Source organism: Castor canadensis, chromosome 2 (genome assembly GCF_047511655.1).
Source record: "Castor canadensis chromosome 2, mCasCan1.hap1v2, whole genome shotgun sequence".
Classification (NCBI taxonomy): Eukaryota; Metazoa; Chordata; class Mammalia; order Rodentia; family Castoridae; genus Castor; species Castor canadensis.
Window position 1 is genome coordinate 140,564,897 of NC_133387.1, and position 24,666 is coordinate 140,589,562.

General features: G+C 36.3%; 1 protein-coding gene across 2 annotated transcripts in view; it reads left to right on the forward strand.

Annotated features, from left to right (window-relative positions):
* The window catches only part of Ap4e1 (adaptor related protein complex 4 subunit epsilon 1), a 64,416-nt gene extending 41,601 nt beyond the window's left edge, over window positions 1-22,815 (forward strand). The window contains exons 16-21 of one of the 2 annotated variants that reach the window (XM_020184826.2): window positions 9,574-9,697; window positions 12,720-12,972; window positions 14,616-15,173; window positions 16,763-16,953; window positions 18,620-18,777; window positions 19,797-22,815. In XM_020184826.2, the coding sequence (XP_020040415.2) occupies window positions 9,574-9,697; window positions 12,720-12,972; window positions 14,616-15,173; window positions 16,763-16,953; window positions 18,620-18,777; window positions 19,797-19,957 (1,445 nt within the window). In that variant the 3' untranslated portion in view covers window positions 19,958-22,815. The remainder of the gene's footprint in view (window positions 1-9,573; window positions 9,698-12,719; window positions 12,973-14,615; window positions 15,174-16,762; window positions 16,954-18,619; window positions 18,778-19,796) is intronic. The other variant, XM_074065939.1, reaches the window with a different exon arrangement.
* Window positions 22,816-24,666: the final 1,851 nt, after the last annotated feature.

The window sequence follows — 24,666 nt, forward strand, 5'->3', positions numbered from 1 at the left end:
TTTTTTGTGGACTTGATTGTAAATGTCCCAGGAGGATCAGAACTGAAATGACAAAAACTTAAAAGAGCCATGGTTAAAATTTTGATGGACAATTTAGCAACTAACAGAACAGTAAGTACATCAGTACCACTAACTTTTTGTTACCATGTTTATCTAAATTTTGTATTATAGAAGGCTTGATATACTTGAAAAATACAATATACTTAATACATAGGAACCAGCAACAGCTAATACGTGTATTAACCTCTAATATGTGTATTAGAGGTTAATACACATATTAGTTTAGTTGTTCTTGAAGTAAAACTTTAGATTTTTATCAGTTGTAGGGGGAAAGAACAGTTTTAGTAAACCCAAACAGCCCAGTCACAATCTAGCCCAGGGTACAAACTGTATTAGAATCATCCAAGACAACAGTTGTTTAACCATGAGGTCATCCAGAAAGGTTTATGTAACTTTTAGAAAATAAGAGGCATGGAAGAGGCACAGAGACAGCTGAAACACTGGTACAGGGTTTATTGTTTAGGCAGGAGGCCTGGGGAGGGGGACCCCAGCAAAAGAGCAAGAGCCCATTGCCATATACAGGCTTGGGCTAGACAGAGGGGGCTAGTGGAAAAGTACCAGGAAGGTCACTGTCTGTCCAGCTGTCCCTGGCATATATCCAGGATGATAAAGGTAAGCCACCTGTAAGGGGGAGGGGTCTGGTCCTAACATGGCTGTCCTTGTTAACCCCAACAAAAACCAACTCTTAAATGAACATGACTCAGTTACCTTAGTAGTTAAAACCCTGACAAAAATCACCAGAGAACACAGGTAAATATTTATGGGCACTAACTGTGGAGTTAGGAAACATAGTGGCCAAGAACCATGGCTCAGATGTTGATAACGGATCATATTCTAGATTGTTGACATTAACATATGGCCCATGACATACAGTAAGATCCCACCAACTTGTAGTCAATGGAGCCCCCCTAAAATAACAGGCCTAATCTGGCCATCCCTGGGAAGAAATTCCCTCCACCTGCCATGTGGAAGGAGTAGGACTAACATCCCCACTCTGTTGTGTCTGGAGGTCTTGACTTCCAATGTCGTGCTCCTTTTGGAGTTTTTGTTTATTTATTTATTTTTATCCTGTCTGGATGGTGCACTTTGGCTTCACATAAGTAAATCTGTCTTAACCCTCATATTTTTTGTAAATGTTATCTAGACCAATATAATATTTTTAAGGTAGCCTTATTAGGAGCTTAGAGAATTAAGCTCTCTAAGCTCATTAAGCTTAGAGAATTAAGAATTAAATTTGGACCTTATAAAACCTTTAATGTAACTGAATTGTAGTTAACTTAACCAGTTATATACCATCTATAAGCTGTACCATTTAATGACAATTTACTCTGTATCTTTGTGGCAATTTATTTTATATTCTCTGGTGAGCTGGTCTTTATCCTCCTCTTTATCTAAAAGTATACATTTAACCCTTTATTTATTTTGAAAAAACCATATCCTTAATACCTTTTATATATTTTGTTACTTGTTGAAAATAACTCATAAAATCTTTTAACTTAGAGCCTTATATTTGCATGAAAAAACAAGAAAGAAAGCAACCCTGAAATTATTTTTTGTATAAAAGCAATTTATAGAATGCTCATTTGTTAATAGACCCATATATTATAAGAGAGAATTAAATCCCAGATTTTAGTTATGACAGAATGAAACAGGCTAAGGTCATTTTAACTACCTAAATTCCAAGACTTTTTGCAGACTGTAGCCTCTTTTATTTAATTCCTGGCTAAGCCAGAGTGTTAACCCCTGAATGTGTGCATCCTAGTGAGACCTGACTGAAATAAGTTTGAAAACCTGTTTTTTTGTTGTTGTTGTTTAAGGTAGCAGTAGAACAGAGTAATAACTTTTACATTTACTCTATAATAAGAATCATCCATAAGATGTTTACATATTTAAATGTAAAAGCCTAAGCAGTTTATAACAAAGATCTTTAAAACAAATATCCTGGTTTTTGTTACCTTGAGTATCATATTAACTTTATAGTAGCAATTTAAGAACCATTTTGAAGATGTTTACATACACACACACACACAAAAGTTTTATAAATTAAGCATGCCAGAAAAAATGTCAACTTAAGCGCATATAAAATGAGCTGGAATTCCAGGAGCAGATTAAATTTTGCCCATGCTTTAAACAAATTTCACACACACACACACACACACACACTCTATCTCTCTCTCTCTCTCTCTCTCTCTCTCTCTCACATGGAAGTTATAACAGTTTTTCTTCCCCCCTCTGGGAGAAGTCCCTGACCTGTGGAACTCCTCTAGGAGGTTCCCAGGAGTGGATTAAGCTCCCCTTCTGTCCAGTGGGGCAGGACCTGACTTAGGACTGATTTCCAAGGGGTGGTGCTTACCGAGTCCCTATGAGACTGCCAAATGAGTTGGTCCACTTCTCCTTGGAGTCCAAGCTGAGTCAAGACTGCTCAGAGAATTGGCGCACCGGGGTGAAGGAGGACCGGAATACCATCGGGTGGCGCGCCACCTCGCTTGGTCCCGTGTCCCTCCCTACTCCTACTCCGATGCAGCCCAGCCAACAGCTGGTGGCACAAGGGGCAGTTGGTTGGAATCTCACTGGGGCCTCCAAATGTTGTGGCAATATAGTCAGAGGAGAAACCAAGTGACACTCGGAGGAGTGGAGAACTCAGATTTTAATTTTACGCTACTGGGCCCAGACGTGTACCTGTGTCTGAGCCCTGAACAGAGGATTCACAGGATATTTAAAAGGCAGTGCAGGGCATCAGGTTACAAGGAATGTGCTCTCCCATAAAGTAGGGCTAGTGGTGGATTAGAGACCTAAGGTTTAGATAAGAACAGCAGGGGAGTCCTGCTTTGGAAAGTTTATTTACAAGTGGAGACAAAGAAAGGCAGGAATGGGTGCTTATCTCTGCATGATGCCTTTCATCTGGGTCCTGAACTTTTGCATGTCTCTAATGGGCAATTCCTCACAGCTCTGTCCAAGGTTACAGTTTTTAATTGACAGTTTACCAGTGTTTTACAACCCTGTTTCAAGGTTATCTTCCTCTTCACTACAACAAAGGAAAACTATAGGCCACTGTCCCTGATGAATGTAGAGGCAAAAATCCTCAACAAATAGTAGTAGGCCAAATCCAATAGCATATTAAAGGATCATGCACCATGACAAGGGAAATCCCACTGGTAAGTAAGGGTGCTTCCAATAAATGAAAATAGGATATAAAAAAAATCATATGATTGTCTACATAGCTGTAGAAAAAGCATCTGACAAGATTCAGCACCTTTTCATGCTAAAAACTGAACTAACTAGGAGTAGCAGGAAATAGCTCAATATGATGAAGCCCATGTATGAGAAGTCCATAGCTAACATTGTAACACCATGTGATGAAAACTGAAGGCTTTCCTGTGACTGTCAGGAATAAGGAAAGTATGCTCAAACTTAGTTCTAGTCACACAGTACTGGAAGCCTTAGCCACAGCAGTTAGGCAAAAGAAAGAAGAGGCATCCAAATTGGAGAAGAAGAAGTAACATTACTCTTCTTTAGGACAGTCAGACAATTTGATCTTACAAATAAAAAACCCTAAAGACTCCATAAAGAAACCTTTTTTTTTGGCAGTACTGGGATTACCACTTGAGCCATGCTCCAGTCCTTTTTCTTCTTGTTTTTCCAATAAGGTCTTGTTCTTTTGACTGCACTGGCCTCAGGCAGATCCTCCTCTAGCCTCCCAAGCAGCTGGGATAATAGGTGTGAACCTCAATGCCCAGTCCCCATAAAGAAACTCTTAGAACTAATCACCAAATTCAGTAAGTTGTACAATACAAAATCAACATATATTAACAGCTAGCTCTCTGAAAAGGAAATTAGGAAAACAACTTCATTTATAATACCAGTAAAAATAATCACATACCTAACTTAACTAAGGAAGTGAAAGACCTATATGCTGAAAACTACAAAACATTGATGAAACAAACAAGATAAACAAATGAAAAGACATCTGTGTTCATGGATTGGAAGACTCACATTGTTAAAATGTCCATATTATCCAATGTGATCTACAAATTCAATGCAATCCCTATCTTTTAAGGCTTTTGATATATTATTTAGTGATACCTAGTGGCCTGGAAAATTCAGCTGGTTTCTTTCTCACTGACTCCTTATGTATTGATAGAATGTGTTGGGGAACGAAGTTTTGAATTACAGTTGCCCAATCTGTTACTATACTTGTGATAAGGACCTGGAGTGAAAAATTTCGTGGAGTTCCACAGTGGAGGCATAGTCCATTGCTCTGTTTTCTTTATTTCAAACTCCTGGAGGCCATCAGTTGCCATTACTGAAGTCAGGGGTAGGGTAGGAAAGGGGAGAGGTAGGATGGGAAACCTAATTCCTGATACTTTCTGTTTCCTTTCTTAAAGTTGAAGAGGAAGATAGCCTTGAAACAGGGTCGTAAAACATGGTAAGCTGTCAATTAAAAGCTGTAACCTCAGACAGAGCTGTAAAACATGAGGAATTGCCCATTAGAGCCACGCAAAAGTTCAGGACCCAGGTGAAGGGCACCATACAGAGATAAACACTCATTCCTGCATTCCTATGTCTCCACTTGTAAATAAACTTTCCAAAGCAGGACTCCCCTGCTGTTCTTATCTAAACCTTAGGTCTCTAATCCACTACTAGCCCCTAATTTATGGGAGAGTACATTCGTTGTAACCTGATGCCCTGCACTGCCTTTTAAATATCCTGTGAATCCTTTGTTCAGGGCTCTTTTAGACACAGGTACACGTCTGGGCCCAGTAGCGTAAAATTAAAATCTGAGTTCCCCACTCCTCCGAGTGTCGCTTGGTTTCTCCTCTGACTATATTGCCACAACAAAGTCAGTTAAGTGGCTGATGAAAATACAATAGATGGTCCTGAATTCATGGAGCTGATGCAGTCCTTTGCCAAGTACATTTTCCCATAGACTCCTCATTATAAATGAGAGTAAACTCTCAAATTAGCTTCTTCCTCTTGACTTGGAAATCTGTTTTCAAGAGTTTTTAAAGCACAATTGAAATTTCATAAGTGTGTTATACAAAAGGAAATTGGCTGTCAAACAGGACATAGAAGATGTGGAATAAATTAAAAAATGATATATCTTAGAATTATGACTGGGTATAAGAGAGGATTAGGGAAAATAGGTATTTTCTGCATAAAGAGTCATTAATTTTGGAATCTTTCAAATATCAGTCAATTCTGATACTGCTCTTCTTTGGGATTTTGTGAGTCCTTTGCAGAGAAAAGTAATTAAAGATAACTTTAGCAAATGATACTTAGCTGTCTTTGGTAGAGAAATGTCCAGTTTACAAAAATAAACTCCAAGAAATATTCCAAGGTGCTAAGAGTTGACAAAAATAGAGAAGAGGTGGTAGGGAACAGACTTTATCACTAGCTTCCAGTCGCGAAAAGCATTTAGAAAGAGTGTGGATTAAAAAACGTTGTAGCTGCAGTATAGAATGATACCAGAAATAGTAAGGGGAAATGGCAGTGTAATTGCCTATGGCAGTTAGAAAACCATGTCAAGTTGAAATTGTTAATCTCCCCCAAAATAAAATAATAATTAAATAGTTTAAGTGAATTATTAAGTAATTTAATGAATAATAACCACTAAGAATGGTCAGGGAAGTATAGCTAAATGGGCAAGGCATAAAAGAATTGCAGTACAAAGTAAAATAAAGGAGTGTGTGTTTAAGCCAGGCATCTATAAGTAATGACAGATACAAATAAGTTAATACTGAATTACTTATGCAGGATCATTGATACTGCATTATCCCACATCTGCATTACTTCAGTGACTCCTAATTCCAAGGATTCTACTTCACCTTATACTTCCCCTTTTTGCATGGACTGCCCTTTGTCTTCATTCTTCATCTGGTTAACTTCTAGATGTCAGGCAGATGCAGTTCAGCCTTCTTCCTTCTGCCTCTTTGTGCATGTTGTTATCCTTCTGTGCCCCACGTGCACATCCACTTAACTCTTCAAAATATGTGTGTGGATCTTGAGGGAAATTTTCACTAAAGAATGAAAGTAATGCGATTTGAATTTCATTCTCTGCCTTGAGTTGTTTCAGACTTCAGATGACAAGGTAATTCTTTCGTCTCAGGATGGAAATTTTATCTGCCTGCTCTCCAGATTCTGTCCCATTCCATATCTAGTTATTTTCTCTGTACTCTCAAACTTGCTTTTTTTTTCTTTTATTCATATATGCATACAATGTTTGGGTCATTTCTTCCCCCTTATGCCCACCCCCTCCCTTATCCACCCCGTCCCCTCTCTCTCCCCACTACCCCCATGCTACCAGGCAGAAACTATTTTGCCCTTATCTCTAATTTTGTTGAAGAGAGAGTATAAGGAATAATAGGAAGGACCAAGGGTTTTTGCTAGTTGAGATAAGGATAGCTATACAGGGAGTTGACTCGCATTGCTTTCCTGTACATGTGTGTTACCTTCTAAATTAATTCTTCTCGAACTAACCTTTTCTCTAGTTCCTGGTCCCCTTCTCCTTATTGGCCTCTGTCGCTTTAAAGTTTCTGCATTAGTTTCTCTGCATTGAGGGCAACAAATGCTATCTAGTTTTTTGGGTGTCTTACCTATCCTCATATCTCCCTTGTGTGCTCTCGCTTTATCATGTGATCAAAGTCCAATTCCCTTGTGTTTGCCCTTGATCTAATGTCCGCATATGAGGGAGAACATACTTTTTTGGTCTTCTGGGCCAGGCTAACCTCACTCAGAATGATGTTCTCCGGTTCCATTCATTTACTTGCGAATGATAAGATTTCATTCTTCTTCATGGTTGCATAAAATTCCATTGTGTATAAATACCACATTTTGTTAATCCATTTGTCAGTAGTGGGGCATCTTGGTTGTTTCCATAACTTGGCTATTGTGAATAGCGCTGCAATAAACATGGGTGTGCAGGTGCCTCTGGAGTAACCTGTGTCACATTCCTTTGGGTATATCCCCAAGAGTGGTATTGCTGGATCAAACGGTAGATCTATGTTTACATTTTTTAAGAAGCCTCCAAATTTTTTTCCAGAGTGGTTGTACTAGTTTGCATTCCCACCAGCAGTGTAAGAGGGTTCCTTTTTGCCCGCATCCTCGCCAACACCTGTTGTTGGTGGTGTTGCTGATGATGGCTATTCTAACAGGGGTGAGGTGGAATCTTAGTGTGGTTTTAATTTGCGTTTCCTTTATGGCTAGAGATGGTGAGCATTTTTTCATGTGTTTTTTGGTCATTTGAATTTTTTCTTTTGAGGAAGTCTGTTTAGCTCATTTGCCCGTTTCTTTATTAGTTCATTAATCTTGGGAGAATTTAGTTTTTTGAGTTCCCTATATATTCTGGTTATCAGTCCTTTGTCTGATGTATAGCTGGCAAATATTTTCTCCCACTCTGTGGGTGGTCTCTTCAGTTTAGAGACCATTTCTTTTGTTGTCTACTCTCAAACTTTCTACCTCTCATTTTGAACTTCTGTCCACTCTTTGGATTAAATTCTTTATTTTTAATAGTATATGGGAAACATTTCTTGAGCAAGGCACTGTTCCCAAATTGTTAATGCGGATGCTGGATGATTGATTGACCTAGGTGCTATTAAGAAGAGGCTAATATGGCATAGTAGGTTAAACTAGATGATTGAAAGGCTTATAAAGGGAGGATATTCTAGCTGAAAAGGATCTTAGACAAATTTAGACAAGTAGTTTCTAAACATAGTCATGAATTGGAATCTTATTTTTTTAATGAGGCAGATTTTTGAGCCTTATTCATATACCTTCTTTGTCTGCATTTTTGAAGGCTCAGCTATATGAATAAAAAGATTCTTGGGAGATTCTGTGAAGTCTTCTTGGTCCTGGTTATCAGAGCAGCACTTGGATACTCTTCACTTACTTTCCACTGATACTCTGATATTCTTCCTAACACTGATACGTTACTCCTTTTTTTTTACAGGTTTAGTTTGTATACTTAGTTAATATCAGACTTACATGAAGAATTATGTTTTGCTGGAGATGTAGCTCAGTGGTAGAGCTCTTGCATAGCATGTATGAGGACATGAGTTTGGTCTCCTGTAAAACAAACAAACAAACACACACACACACACACACACACACTTTCAATTCTCTTGATAATTAGCCACCTTCCCATTTTTCCCTGCACATGGATTCCTCTTCTGTAATATTCCTTTACCTAACAGACATTTAGTTAGTACTCTTTGGATTAGGTGCTGTTACCTTTGGAGAAAGCTGTATAAGAGTACATCTTTGAAACCAAGGTGTCCAAGTTTGTACCTGGCTCTCATTTCTTGTGTTTGTAATCTGGTGTAAGTTTGTGGCAAACTCAGTAATAGTACCCTCATTTGTAAAATGTGGGTACTAATTTCAGAAGTTGACATTTATATTTTCTAAGATACTTTTTATGATTTAAGTCCTTTTTGGGCTGGTAGAGTGACTCAGGTGGTAGAGTGCCTGCTTAGCAAGTGTGAGGTATGAGTTCAAACCCCAGTACTGCCAAAAAAAAAAAAAAAAGATCCTTTTTCTTGTAATCTAAACCATCCAAAAAGATAAATTTACCAGTTAAGATGAAGTTTAGCTAATCATGTTAAAAAACAAATAGGCAACGTGGTTATTGCTCTCTTTCATTAAAGAAATTAAGAAATAGTCCAGGATTGAAGATGCCATGATTATGAAAAACCCAAGCTTCACTTGTCTTGCTCTTCTGTCATCCTTGCTGTTTCATTTCAGTATGGCTGCTGATATTCCAGCAAACAAGTTGTAATCTAGATAGCAGGAAAGAGGAGAAGAGATTGTTTTCCCTTCTGGGAAGACTTCTCCCAATGTTGCATACAAAATGTGTGTATAATTTCACTGGCCAGAACTTAGTTATGTGGCAAAGGAGTTTAGTTTGTAAGTGTCTTTTTTCTGGCTGCTATGTACCTAACTAGGAATGAAAGGTGTATTACTTAGAATTTTGGCATCTGCTCTGCTAAATACCAATATGAATTTACATGGCTCTGATTGAGTTCATTTAAGTTATTATATGTACTCAAAAGAATCTGAACCCCAGTAAACGTTGTTCTTTATGAGGAAGATTTCACATCAAAGGCTTCATCAATTCATTTGGTATAAGAATGTGCCTAGGAACTTTTGTTAAGCAAAACATGGTCATCTCTTCATTTATAATTCATCAAATATTTTTGTATGAAAATATCAACTTTTCAGTAGACCTTATTTATCAGTTGTCTTTTCTAACTGAATATTCTTTTTTGCTTGTAAGGGAGGTGAAAATGTAACAGTGAAGGACAGCTGTCTCTGATCACCTAGTCTGTGGAGACTCCAATAAACATTAGCTGCTTTAATGTTACTGTAAATATTTGACTAGATTATCCCCCAAACCCTTTACCATTGAAAAATTATCTGGATTCCAGTTTTCAATTATTTTAGTAGTGAATGGCATCTCATAATTTCTGGGTTTTTTTGCTTTGTTTTTAAATATGAACCTTTTATTGTTTAAAATTCTAGTACTCAATTTTGAACCATATGGACTCTCCTTTTCTTCATCTGGCTTCACTGGACGACAGTCTCCTGCTGGCATTTCTCTTGGTTCAGATATATCTGGGAATAGTGCTGAGACAGGACTAAAGGAGTAAGTTCCTTTCTTTTTTTTTTTTTTGCAATACTGGGAGTTGAACTCAGTGCATTGTGCTTGCTAAACAGGCACTCTAGCACTTGAGCCATGCTGCCAGCCCAGTTCCTTTCTTATTAAAGTTGAGAATTTGGGAGTGTTTAAATGTCTTTTAACATTCCATTTGGTTTTTGCTTCATATTTGTCTCATTGAGATCTTTGTTTATTTTACAGCTTTGAAGAAGTTTATGGTTTCAGTGGTCTTCAATTAATTCAAAAGGAGAGGCATATTTGTGACAATGTGTTTCAGTCTAATAGGTTTCAAAGGTTCCTAAAAGCTAAATTCTGTATGGACTCTTTCCAGTTGTTTTGTTTATTGCTTTCAAGTATTGATACTGTGTATTGATACTTGTAAGAGCTTGTTTACCTTCCAAGACAGGAAAAGATGGGTGTAAACTTTACACATTGTGGTAATATGTGCGTTATTGCTATTGCTACATACTGTAAATTTTAAGAAGCATATCAGAATTTATGTACTCAGGTAAATATTACGAATATTATTTGACATTCCTCAGAATCATTTTTTATATTCTTCTGATAAATACTTCCTCAAACTGTCCCATTGGAAGACTGGCAGATAGAAATGAGCATAAAATAAAAGGTTGGTTTCACCTGATGAAGCTGTGTACTTTGCTCAGAGTGCTTCCAGAGCTTCTTTTAAGCCACTTGGAAAACTGCTGATACTTTTGCTTAAATACCTTATTTGGAGCCAAATTTCATTCTTTTAAAATAGATTTTGATTTTGGAAATATGATTAAATAGCTTTTAGGAGCATGACTAAGTTAATGAGAGAATGTGTGTGAAGTACATAGGACAATCCATTACATACTAAGTGACTGATCAATGGTAGCTACTATTGTTAGTGATAATTATTACCATCACTATCAAAAAGTGATTTACTAAATAAAAATAGTGACCATTCTTAATTATTTTGGTCAATATTTTGATATGAAAATAAAGTAACGAAAAATGACTTTCTTTGTGAATGAGCTATATCAAAAAGAGTTTAAAATGTAATGGCAGTGTTGTTAGAGTAAATGAGGTGATATCTTTGAAGGATGACATTTGAATTTTAAGATCTTGTATATTCACTAAGAAGTCAGTCATTTATTTCCATACTTGTGTTTGTCATTCTTCCAATGGGATGGTTATGAGAAGTGTTTATCAAAAGAATGGCAAATAGATTATGAGGAATGTAGGATGATATGTTGTATAAAATGACATGAATTTTAATTCTCTTTCTACCCTTTTTTTTTTTTTTTCCTGTTCTAGTAACACTCTTAATTTCTTTCCCAGACATTTAGTTTTGGTGTTTTAAGCAAGGTTTGTGGTATAGGATGTGATGTTTTGATACACATTTATATTGTGAGATGAATACCACAGGCAAACCAATTAATATAATTTTGGTTTTATTTGTTTGTTGTTTTGTTTGGGTTGTTTTGGGATACTGGGGATTGAACCTAGTGCTTTTGCACATGTTTGGCAAGTGCTTTTACCAGCTGTGTCTCCAGCCCATTTTAAATTTTTCGAGATTAAAGTCTCTTGCTAACTTTGCCCAGACTGGCCTTGAACTCACAATTCCTGTCTCTATCTCTGGAGTAGCTGGGATTACAGCTGTGTGTCACCTCACTTGGCTCAGACATACAGGTTTAAATAAGAACAATAGAGACTATCCTTGGCTGTTCCAGCCAGCACTCATGATTGCCTGTCACTCCAGATTCACAGCTCTAACTTTTAGAATACCGTTAGGTGAGTCCATATTCTAAATTTGGGTCTGGATTTTTTTTTTCTTTTTTTGCATAGATGTTTGCCTTGGCTTTTTGGGCTGGTCACTTTGCTCCTACTTAGTACTTTAGTTCTCCTTCAACTCAGCTCTTAAAAAACTCCTTAGGCCAGTTACTAGGTACTAGGTACTAGGTACTGGTTACTAGGTACTAGCTACTTGGGAGGCTGAGATCCCGGAGGATCATGGTTCGAGGCCAGCCTGAGCTTAAGTTCATGAGACCCAATCTCCAAAATAACCAGAGCAAAATGGACCAGAGGTGTGGTTCAAGATGTGGAGTGCCTGCTTTGTAAGCACGAAGCATCAAGTTTAAACCCCAGTCCCACCAAAACCAAAACCAAACAACAACCAAAAACCCTCCTATGGCTCATGTTTTTTCCTAAAATCTTTTTTGTTTCTAGATCAAACCTCATTTTTTGGCGTTACTTATTTAGTTTTTTAGTTATTTTGAGACAGGTTATAGTTACATTGAGTCTTACAGTGTAGCCCAAGAGTGAAGACTGGCTTAGAACTTGCTAGCTAGCCTAAGCTGGCCTCAGACTTTTGATCCTCTGCTTCCCAAATGCTGGGATTACAGGCATCTACCACCATGCCTAGCTAATTTCATTTTTATAAGAGTACATTTATGATAGTTGAAAATGGTAGTTAGTATTAACATTAAGAAAACTTTTTGGATTAAAAATAAATTTACACCTAGGAGTGTATTTACTTTCAATGGAATTCTTTTTATTTAATGAAGTTATGTTTATCAGTTATTATTTTATGAATTTAGGTTTAAGTTAAGAAACTTGAAACTTTATAAGTTAAACTTTATATAGTTAAGAAATTTGAGTCATTTATGGTCTTCAGCCCATGAGAATTAAAGATAAGGTACTTTTAAAAGTCAATGGAGGAAAGGAACTGATTTACAATAGTTCTATTTTTGTACAACTTATTCAAGCAATTAAGTGAGAATTAAATCTGAGATTTTTAAACTAGGTTTAGAGTTCTGCCGTCTTAAATTCTTTGGAGAGAGGGTTAGGGAAGTTGGCTGTAATGAAAATAAAGTATAAGGATTTAAGTTTGCTTCTGGTATATAAAATGCAATATGAAAGCTATTTCTTAAAGGCCATGGGCCATAAAGTGTTTTGAAAAAAATGCCTCAGGATAGTGACTTTGCAGTTATTTAAGTTGGCTCAATTTTCTCATCAATCTCCTCAGGACAAATAGCTTGAAGCTGGAAGGTATAAAGAAACTGTGGGGGAAAGAGGGCTATCTCCCTAGGAAGGAGAGCAAGACTGGGGATGAAGCAGAAGCTCTACCTATTCCTCCAGAAAGTGCCATAATGGACAATCTAGATCAAGTTATAAGGAAAAAGGATCAAGTCTTTACCCAGTCTAAAGAGGAGAAAGACAAGCAGCTGTTGGCATCATCGTTATTCGTTGGGCTTGGATCAGAAAATACAATTAATTTGGTAAGTAATTGTTATGTTCCTCTAAGAATCTGTGTCCTCTGTCTGTACTAAAAACTGGCTCTCTAGATGCTCCTGGTTCTCAGGTTCACATGGTGGGGAAAGGCTTCCTCAACTCTTACTCACCATCATCTCTTGGCTCCAGAGCCACCACCCTAAAGGGAATATCCAGGCAACTTGAGTCACGTGTTTTCTCCAGCTTTGGGATGTGCTTCCTTGTGTCATGCTGCTTTCAATGACCGGTTTTCTCCAGCGGTCCTATTCTACTATTTTTCTAATGTTTAAGGTTCTCAGTTACATAGATAAGGTATATTGATTTTTTTCCCCCATTTTAACTGCTTTTATTTTTAGGTTTGATCGATTGTTAATTTTTTACATAGTTCACGGTAAGGGTCAAGGTTTATTTATTTACTTTTTTCACCTTTACTGTATTCTAACCTTCAGTTTTTTAAAAAGACATTTTGTCTGGGTATGCAATACTATGCTGAATGTTCTTTAATATTTTAACAAAGATGTCATTACAGTGTCTTCTGACATATTTAGCTTCTGATTAATAGCACATTGACAGTGTAGAAGAAGTTATCGAACTTGAAGACAAAGTAGCAGAAACTATCTAGAATGGAGAGAGAGAGAGGAAAAAAACCAAAACAAAAAGAATAGCACAATAGTGACCTGAGGGACAGTAACAAATAGTCTAATTTGAGCCCCATAGTCTGCTTTCTTCCTCACCTCTTTTGCTTCCTTTTTTTTTTTAGTAGAATATTCTGTTTAATGGGAGATAAGAGACACACTCATCTGTTGAGAGTTGTAAGATGTTGAGACTTGAGGAGAATGGAGAAGGCATGAAAAGGGAATTGGAATTCTAGTTAAGTGGAATCATGTGAAGGGTGCCATGCATTCTCAAAGCCCACAGGAGGATGGAGATATGTACTTAGAATAGTGCCAGTCTGCTCAACTGATTCTAGATAGAACTTGTGAGGCAAGGGAACACCAGTACCATGACTCTTCTTACATAGATTCATAGACCATTCCTTAGGGTTTGATAGCTGTGGCAAATTTGTCCTTCTTGTCTCCTGAGTATATGGCAAACATCTCTAGTCAGTTGTAGCATTCTTTCCTGTTCAGTGTTTCAGTAAGCCTGTGCCATTTAATTCTTGAAGTAAAATCAGATTTTCTTCCCTGCTTATTAACTCATAGACTATGAAATCACAATTATTATAGATTACTAAAACAGACTTTTAGTTATCCTAATACTCAAGAGTAACTTAGGCTTCTATACGAAAACTCTGGAAACTCAAAATATGGCTAAGTTTCTTGCTGTTTTTCATTTCTCCACTTCTGTAATCTAGTATACTGAAATGGAACAAGTTTTTAGAATTGTTCATGGCTGACTTCTTTTTTTACCTTATTTTTCTGATTTTATGCATTTTAATGAGAAATAAGATTTAGCTAATAGTTCAAAGTTAGATAGCTGTCAGAATTTTAGGATTTAACATTTTATTCATCTCTGATCATTGTTAATCTATGCTTTATAGATAGAACCTTAGTAAGGTTGCAGATTGCTCATTTGAAATGAGAGAAGAATGTTTAAAATGCATGACTAGTAAAATAGTTTCTTTTTATATTATTATGTTTTATTTTTGCAGCTGGGAAAAGCAGACATGATGTCTCACAAGTTCAGAAGGAAACCAAAAGTCAAGGAAGCCAAAAATGAAGAAGCAGCCAGTGCTCATGATATGAGATCGTCTTCCCTCAGTTCTTTGTCAAATGTGGCCTATGAAGATGATGATTATTTGAACACTTTGCAGGATAGAGGAGATAAGGAACTAAAGATATTTTCTCCTAGTTCAGAACTTTTGGATTCTGAGTCTCTCACAGAACTGCCCTTGGTTGAAAAACTCTCAAATTGTAGTCTTGCTGCAACTTCTTTGTTTGCTGATAACAACATGGAAATTTTTCACCCTCCTTCCTCTATTACAGCCTCAGATGCTAAGGAAATCACTTTAGCTTCTTCTTTGTTGGAAGGAAGTACTGAGTATATGCATTCAAGTCTTTTGGAGGTTTGTGATAATGAAATCATATCATTGTCATCTTACAAAATTTGGAAAGATGATTGTTTATTGGTGGTCTGGTCACTCACTAATAAGAGTGGTTCAGAGTTGAAAAGTGCTAACTTAGAAATTTTTCCTGAAGAAAACTTCAAGGTAAGACAATGAATGGTTTATTATTTCTGCCTTAAATGGACAGTGCTTACTTAGTGTCTCTGCTGTTGGCTCTTAAAGTCTGTAAGTTTCTTCTACAGCCTTCTTACTTCTTTAATAAAATAGGTAAGAGATGTGACAGATTTTTGATATTTTGAGTAGGGACAAATTATTCATAGAAACAAAGAAGGGAGCATATTGACCATTGTATTGAGAAGGCCGTAGACATAAAGTGAGTTTCGATAGAGCACAGTAAAGAACCTCGGCTCTTGACACACATTGCCTGCCTGGCTCTAATCTTGCTTCCCTGCCTTATTAGCTGTGCTACATGGTCAGATCAGTTAACTGCTTTGTGCCTGTTTTCTTTTTTTTTTTTAAAATGAGGGCATTAATAGCGTGTACCTGATGCCATCATGATTAAATGAGTTAGCATCTGTAGAATGTGTACAAGCAGAAATGGCATACAGTGAGTATTGTTCTGTTATTATTCTCCGTAAGTATTTGTGTTCTCTTCTTGCACTCTTTAAATGTCTCATTTACTCTTATCACAACCACTGAAACTAAAGTCTCAAATTATTTAGCAGAACAGAATGAAACATTAAGGAGTAAGAATATTGAAGGATAAATATGTATACTGTCTCCTTCTGTCACTGATTTATTATTTTTATACTGAGTACTCAGATCAGTTCTGTTTCTTTCCTATCTCCAAGAGACTGTGAGTTCTGAAAGTATGTTTACTTGCATTATTGGATGGATGGCCTTGGTGAAGTTTTGATGAGATTTAACCCAAATATCCATCTTCCAGAAAACCGACCCAGGTTTTCCCATGACCTAGAATGTGTCGAATGGGATATTGTCTGGGCCACTGACTAGGGCAGAAGGTCTTGACTATAAATGTCCATTGGAATCACCCAGGGAACTTAAAAATCAAGACAAAACCCAGTTGTCTGAACTCTACCATTAGAACTTGAGTAAGGGTACCAAGTGAGAATGCAAGACAACCATATTATTGTTGTTGTTGATAGGGGTTGCAGGGATAGCTTAGTGGTAGAGCACTTGTCTAGCATGCAAAGGCCCTGGGTCCAATCCCTTGAACTGAAAGCAAAATAAATCTGGTACCATATTAGAATTTTCTGCAGTGCGGGGATTGAACACAGAGCCTTGAGCATGCTTGGCAAGCGCTCTATCACTTGAGTCGCAATTTTTGGTATAGTTATTTTTCAGGTAGGGTTTTACTTTTTCCAGGGGTTGCCTTGGACCACAGTCCTCCTACCCATGCCTTCTGCGTAGCTGGGACTGTAGATGAGCACCACCTGTGCCTCCTGCCTTATTCTTTGAGATAGGATCTTGCTAACTATTTGTTCAGGCTGGCCTTGAACTGCGTTTCTCCTATCTCTGCCTCCTAAGTATTGGCAGTACAGTTGTGAGCTACTGTACCTGGTCTGTGCTGGTGAATTTTTTGTTGGTTATCTTCATAATGTAACTTATTGACATCTCACATTTGTATGCTTTTGTACTACTTTGATTAAATAGAAAATTGGTATTCATATAATAGAGTGTATCGATTCTTTCTTCAATATTTTTATTTACAGATCATTGAGCAACCTGGATGCTGTCTGCCTACAATGGATGCAGAAAGCACTGCAAACTTTCAATATAATGTGCAGATGGAAAAACCTTTTACAGAAGGGACTATTTCTGGTTTTATAACTTATCAGATGATGGATATGCATTCTGTTCAGTTGAGATTCTCCATGAACTTATTGTTATTAGATTTTATTAGGTAAGTATTTTCTGAGATGTTAATTTAAGTTACTCATTCTTTCTAGGCCTTTTTCCTAGATAGAGCCACTATGCTAGTTGTAAGGGACTGTAGCAATTTAAAATTAGACTCAGTGTTTACCTTGGAGAGCTTCCAGTCTAGGGAAGAGGTGTTAAACAGTCACATAAACATACATGTAGTTACGAATGTGCTATGAAGAGGAAATAAGTGGTATGCTGAGACAGTATATTTTGAGATCTGATTTAGGTGGAGGTTGTTGATGATCTGTAAGAAATTTCTGAAAGAAAGTAATATTTAAATTGAAATAACTTCAAAGATTTTACATGACTTTAAGCTTTTAAAGTTGCTCTTATTTGCATTTTATTCATTTGATTTATTTTTTCATAAAATCTGCTTATTAAGCATTTGAGATCTGTAAGAAAATTATTGAACTTTATTAACTATACAATAAATAAGTTATTAAACTTTTAAAACATACAGTATTTTTAGCCTTTATATTAGGCACTATGCAGTGTTACCAAAATAATTGAAAACAATTTCTTTATTTTTCTCCTCTCATTTAGTTTTAAAAGAGTATCATATTGTATTTGAACAGTTTTAAAATGAAGGCTACCTGAACCAAGAATGCAAAATGAATATTTTGTACAATTTTTTTTAACCTCCACACATCTACATATGTTACACAACTGTAATTTTTGTCCACTCTGTAAAGTCTTTTAGTAAAAACATGTCTATCAATCTGTCAGAGTGTTTTTGTCCATGCTATAGAAGATAAAATCCAACCTTAAAAAGTCTGATGTTCTGTGACTGTGAGTGTGCATCCCATGGTAAGAATTAGTAACCTAAAGAAGAATAAGATGTATAACACAAATAGTTGTTTGTGTATATTAATAAAATTCTTTGTGTCTTTAAAAATGTATTTTTCTTGATTATAGAATCAGTGCATACTCATCATAAAATTCAAATGCTATAGAAAAATATAAATAGAATATGAAAGGTGCCTATAATCTCACCCTCCAGATATTTCCCATGCTAACTATTGATCTTTAGGCTCATTTTTCTTTTTTTTTTTTTTGTGAGACAAGTCCTCACTAGATAGCCCAGGCTGGCCTAGAAATTACTATGCTGTACCTCAGGCTGGCCTCAAACTGGTGATTCTCCTGCCTCAGCCTCCTGAGAGGTGAGATTACAGGTGTGTACCACCATGCCCAGCTTCATAGCTATTTAAATAATATGTTTGTTAAAATTCTTTCTCTTGGTTTAATTTATTTAAGGTGTTGGGTGTTTGGATTCATTCTGTTTGACAGAATGTTGATAGAATACCTTATTCCCAAATCCAAATACACATGATAGAAAGATTTTAAATTATATTTAAATGATTCATGAAATTACTTGGTACAGTCTTATTGGAATGACTAATACCTTGAAAGAGAGAAAACTGAGTGATTTATAGAAATGACATTTGCAATTCAGTATCTTCTGCTTTTAGTATTTTCATCAGGTTGGAGGATGACACTGAGCAATCTAACCATATTTGGTTTAAAAACATAAATTTGTGTCACCCAGGTTTACAGTGATATTTTATCTCCATGAGTCATTTAAAATACATTTGTTTACATCATTTTATTCTTATGGACATAAATCTAATTTTAAAAATTATTTTCAGACCATTAAAAATCTCAACTGAAGACTTTGGAAAACTCTGGTTATCTTTTGCAAATGATGTGAAGCAAAATATAAAAACCTCCGAATCTCAAGCTTCTTTGCCTTCTGCCCTAAAACCGCTGCAGCAGAAACTGAGACTTCATGTTATTGACGTTATAGGTTCGTAAGACTTATGAAAAGGCAGTTCTGTGTTTATAGGAACTTTGTCACAACCAGAACACAAATCAAATCTTTTAAGTGTCAGATTTCTTAAGAGCTATATTTCTTATTATGAGTATTTTTCAGATAAGTGTGTTTTTCAGACTATATTAAGGAATTTTTATTGAAAAATAAAATTGATCACATTAACCATTTTTAAATGCATATCAGTGACATTAAGTACACAGACATTGTTGTGCAACCATCACCGTGGTCTGTCTTTAGAACCTTTCTTACCTTCCTGTCTGAAACTCTGTACCCATCAAACACTAATTCTCCATTTCCCCTTCCCCCTCAGCCCCTGCCAACCGCCATTCTTATTTTTTTGTTCACGAATTTGACTACTTGGTAGTTTACATAAGTGGAATCATACAATATTTGAAATCCTTTGGTATGTGGCACTTTTCACTTAGTATGATGTCTTCATGATTGATCCATGTTGTACCGTGTATCAGAATTCCTTTCCTCCTTAAGTCTGACTATTCCACTGTATGAATTACCACATTTTGATTGTTTGTCTGTCAGTGGGCACTTGGATTACTTCTATTTTTTGGCTGATATGAATAATATTCTATGAACATGGGTATAGAAATATTTACTCATGTCCCTACTTGTAGTTCTTTTTGTTATATACCTGAAGTGGAATTACTGGATCATATGTTAATTCCAAATTTGACTTTTTTTGAGAAATTACCATATCTTTTTCATAGCAGTTATACCATTTTACATTCCCATAAGCAATACACAAGGTTCTAGTTTCTCCACATCTTCATCAACACTTACTTTGTTTTTTTTTTAATAATAGCCATCCTAATGGCTGTGAAGTAATATCTAATTGGAAGTTTGATTTGTATTTCCCTATTGGTTAATGATGTTAAACATCTTTTCCTGTGCTTACCACCCATTTGCATATATTCTTGGAGAAATGTGTGCTGAAGTTCTTTGGCATTAAATATTCTCTCCTTTTTGTTTTACTGTAGGCAATGAAGGGCTTTTGGCCTGTCAGCGGCTCCCATCCATCCCTTGCTTATTGCATTGCCGAGTTCATGCTGATACACTAACCCTGTGGTTCAGATCCTCCTGCTCTACTCTTCCATACTATTTATCATATCAGTGTCAAAAGGTGATGGAGGGAGCCTAGCAGAAGCTCTGTCTACTTTTACTCTATCAAGATACATGGTTTACATAAGTAAACTTACTTACCAAAGTAAAAAGAACTCATGGTACTTCTATGTACCATACTTCTATGCTCATGGTACTTCTAATGTAAAATGGGGATTATTTGGTACTTGTATGAACTCATGGTACTTCTAATATAAAATGGGGATTTTTGGGTACTTGTATGAACTCATGGTACTTCTAATGTAAAATGGGGATTATTACACATTATGGTTTCTGTGTTTTCTTTTTGATTCCTGATCAAGAAAGATCCCCAGGAAACTGTATGCCTAACCTTTTACTCAGGATTGTACAGTATGTTTAGGTCTCAAAAAAGTGACCTAAGCTAATGTTATAAAATGCTAATGATTTATATATCACTTAGTGTAGAGGGACTGAAAATATTTATTTTGTTATAAATAATTTTATAGTAAGTTTACTCTAGCACTAGCTAAATTTCAATAAAGCCAAGACTCAGTTCTCTGCATTAATGGAGAGAAGACATTAAATTGATAATCCCAAACCTAATTCAAATTTGACTTTGGAATGCAGTGTGCTTGTTGGTAGGTAAATTAATACTTTCAGTTATGTTTTGCCTAGGTCAGTGTTGAACCAAGTTGGCATAGCACACACTGGGGATCCATGAGTATGCTGGATATTTGGGAGAGTTGGTCTGTGATATATTTTTTTTTTACTGTGGATAACTTGCTACACAGAATTCCAGATAATTTGGCTATAGAATTTGTCTGATTTCCATTTGCATTTATTTTAAAATTTAAAGCGAGTCATTATATTCTTATTTTAAAAACTCAGAGCCATTTACAAAATGTTATCATATAGAAACAGAACCCATAAGAGCACAGTATGAAAACAAACCAATATAAAGAAGTTTTTGGTATGATAAATATTTGTTACCATTTAAGGACTTTTTGGCAAATTAAAATTTGTGACTATGATATAAATAGCAAAACTGTGTTTCCTGGCCTTTGATTTCATTTGTACTCAATGGATGTAGTTGAAGCATTGACCATATACGTATGCCATACAAATTCTTCAGTAAAATATATCATATTCATGTTAGAGTTGTGCCTACATGGCTGGTCAGAATTATTTTCAGTAAAAGAAGAGGTTATGCCAAAAAAAAAAGTTAGACCAAAATCTTGAGACATTAACTCAAGTAGTATTTTATACAACCTTATGGTACTGTGGAAAATACTTATTATTTTACTTTTTCTGACATGTCACCATGGAGACTATTCGGGTAATACAATTTTAAGTCATTGTGTTAATAGTCTAGTTAATTGGTACTGTTTCTCATCGAGGTCAGGTGTTTTGGTTTTGGATTATTCATCAATCATAGTTGATAAAGATGCTAAGGCTTTCATTAGTCATTTGTAGCTAAAGCAGTATTTTTTTCCTTAATCTTTATTTTAAAAATGTAACATCTTGCTAATTTTACTCTTGTAAAACATGCGGTAAACCCTTGCTAAAAGAGCAAGAAGTGACTGGAATTTCCTACATAATAGATCCCTCCTTTTGACAGGTGATCAGATTCATTTTCATGTTCCCGGCATTGTCATGATGGAGGGAAAGTGCTGACTGGGGGTGTGGGGACACCAGCGGCTTCCCTCATCAGTCTCCTCTTCGTTCTGCCTGGTGGCAGCCTCTCCTACTCATACACCTAAACCTGTTGTTCTGACAGAGAGAAAGGAAATGCTCTCACTTTGCAAAGCAATGAGCTCTTGGCATAGGAGGCACTCCTGTTTTTGTGTTCTTCCCTATGCTTGCATGATCACTGAGGCTGAGTCACAGGTTGAGCTGTGGGGGTAAGATGCCTCGGAAGAACATGGCCTGCTGTTGGGAGAAGGTCACAGTTTCTCTGCTGCCTTGGTATAAGGTGTGATCATGAGTGGCAACAGCAGTTGTTACAGGACATGCTTGGCATAGAAAGCCGTCTAGTGGTAGATGTATAATGGTAGTTTTAGGGCTAGGAGTGTGATTTGGGGTCTGCCAAGGGACTATGGTGTCACTTTTCTTTCTGAACCCACTAAAAAAAAAATAAGATAATGGGTTTTCTACTAAATGTTCAGTAGAATGTTTACAATAGATATTAAAGAAATTCAGAGCAGTATATAGTCTACCTAAGCTCATTGACTATTTTAAGTTCTAAATCAGGCATCATCATTTTTTTGCATTATAAGGGGTATAATCATAAAGTAGGGAGAATGATGTATGAAAATAGACTCATTCTCTTCATAGCTATACTTTTGTAAGTGAAGGGGCAAAACATCTGGGTTAACAGATTTGGGAGGGTTGCTCGGCTGTGTACATTTTGTGCCAGGCAGGTGGAGGAAGAAGGGTCAGGCTCCCATCAGAATAGTTCCCGAGGAGATGGGTTTGAAAGTGGACCCCAGTTAGGGTCCAGCTCAAGAAGCTGCAGGATGCTGAGCAGTTACTGAGTGCTCATGTGCCAAGCCTACCAAGTACAGCATATGCTCTGCAGAAGAGCGTTATTAAAAAATTTCTCCATCATCTACCTAAAGATTGTGGTAAAAATGCAGTATTTTATGTTTCCTTTATTTTACTTCATGCAAGTAATTTTTTAAACTATTGAGCTACTTGTCTCATTTTTTATAGATAAACATTGTCTTTGTCTCATGATTGTGAGCCACTGAAAGTGCACTGAACCTTTTCATGTGTCTTTAATGTTGCTGTGTCAGAATTTTAGGAGATAAAAATGCAAGCAACTTAACAATTTAATATGCATTTATTACCTTATTTTGGAGTCAAATTCTGTAATATGAAAAAGTTAAATGTAATAAATACAAAGTGATACCTGCTTTTCTTTGGTCTGCATGTTCTTATTATTTAAATAGCTACATAGTAAATTATTATTTAATCAGTAATTTGGTAGAAATTAGCTAAAAAGAACAGAAGCAATTAGAATGGTGCTCCTTACAGCACCAAACAACCTGATCTGATTGTTTTTGTTTTTTGATAGAACAGGGGTTCCAACTCAGGGCTTTGCACATGCAAAGCACATACTTGCAAAGTAGGCAGTGTTTGCATACTTGAGCCATGCCTGTAGTCTGATTAATTGGTCTAAAGATACTGCTATCCTGTATGATGTCAGAGAGAAGTTTGTGATTTCAGACAGATTAGACCATGGATTAATTCTCATGGTACTCATGCTTTTTTTTTTTTTTAATACTAGTTTGGCCACCATATTCAAAGTAGTGTTCTATTTCTATAATGCCCTTTATGGAGACCCCAAGGTGCAGGAAACACAGTAAATCACGAATAAACTTAGTAACCTAAGAATAATTGTCCTTATCATCTCTAAATTGTGTATCCTAAAACACAAAGCTAGATCAGAAATGGAGTTTAAATCCCACTGATTTATGCCTCTTAGTGACTACAATGTATAGCAGGCAAAAAGTTCTGAATCTGGAAATCCATCTTTGGAGAATTGGAGGAAAAAACAATTTAAATACACCATACCCACTTTAGTAAAAGAAAAAACGGGAGGGGTGGCCTGCAGCCAAATCGGGCAGGGTTAGTGATTGTGTTACAGTTATTTGTTTATGTGTATGCATAATGAGAGACTAAGAACATTTCTATAGTTAGAAACCATATGTGAGAGTGTTTTCTACAAATATGCTGTATTATTTTTTAAGACTATTTTTTAGAGCAGTTTTATGTTCACAGCAAAATTGAGAGAAGGACATAGAGGTTTCTCATTACCCTCTTCTCCCAACACATGCTTAGCCTTCCTGTTGTTAACATCAACCACCAGAGCAGTACATTGTGTATGACTGATGAACCTGCCTTGGCACATCATTTTACTCAAAGTCCATAATTACTTTAGGGTTCACACTTGGTAAATATTCTGTGAGTTTGGACAATGTATGAGGATATGTATTTGCATTATAATAACATACAGAGTATTTTCATGGCCTTAGAAATCCTCTGTGCTCTACCTATAAGTACCCCGGCTCCTACCCTTGGCAACCACTGCTTTTTTTTACTGTCTCCATAGTTTTCCCTTTTCCACAGTGTTATATAGTTGGAATAGTGAAGTATGTAGGCTTTTCAAATTATCTTTTACTTAGTGATTTAAATTTCCTCCATGTCTCTTCATGGCTTGGTAGCTCATTTCTTTTTAGTGCTGAAGAATTCATTTTTTAATCCATTCACCTACTGAAGAACATTTTGGCTACTTCCAAGTTTTCACAATTTTGAATAAAGCCACTGTTAATATCTTGTGCTGATTTTTGAATGAATTTAAGTTTTTAACTCTGTGGGTAAGTGTTAAGGAGCACAGTTGCTGGATTGCATAGTAAAAGTTTGTTTAGTTTGGTAAGAAACTGCCAAACTCTTCCAAAGTGGCTGCACCATTTTTGCATTCCCACCAGTAAAGAATGAGTTACTGCTGCTCCACATCCTTGCCAGGATTTGATGATAGTGGTGTTCTAGATTTTGACCATGCTAATAAATATGTGGTGACACTCCATTTTATTTAGCATTTCCCTGACACACAGTTTTGAACATCTTTTTGTATACTTGTTTGCGATTCATATATATCTTCTTTAGTGATGTATCTGTTGAGGTGTTTGGCCCATTTTAAAATTTTTGTTGTTGAGTTTGAGCTCTTTGTATATTTTGGATAACGATTGTTATCCAAAACAGATG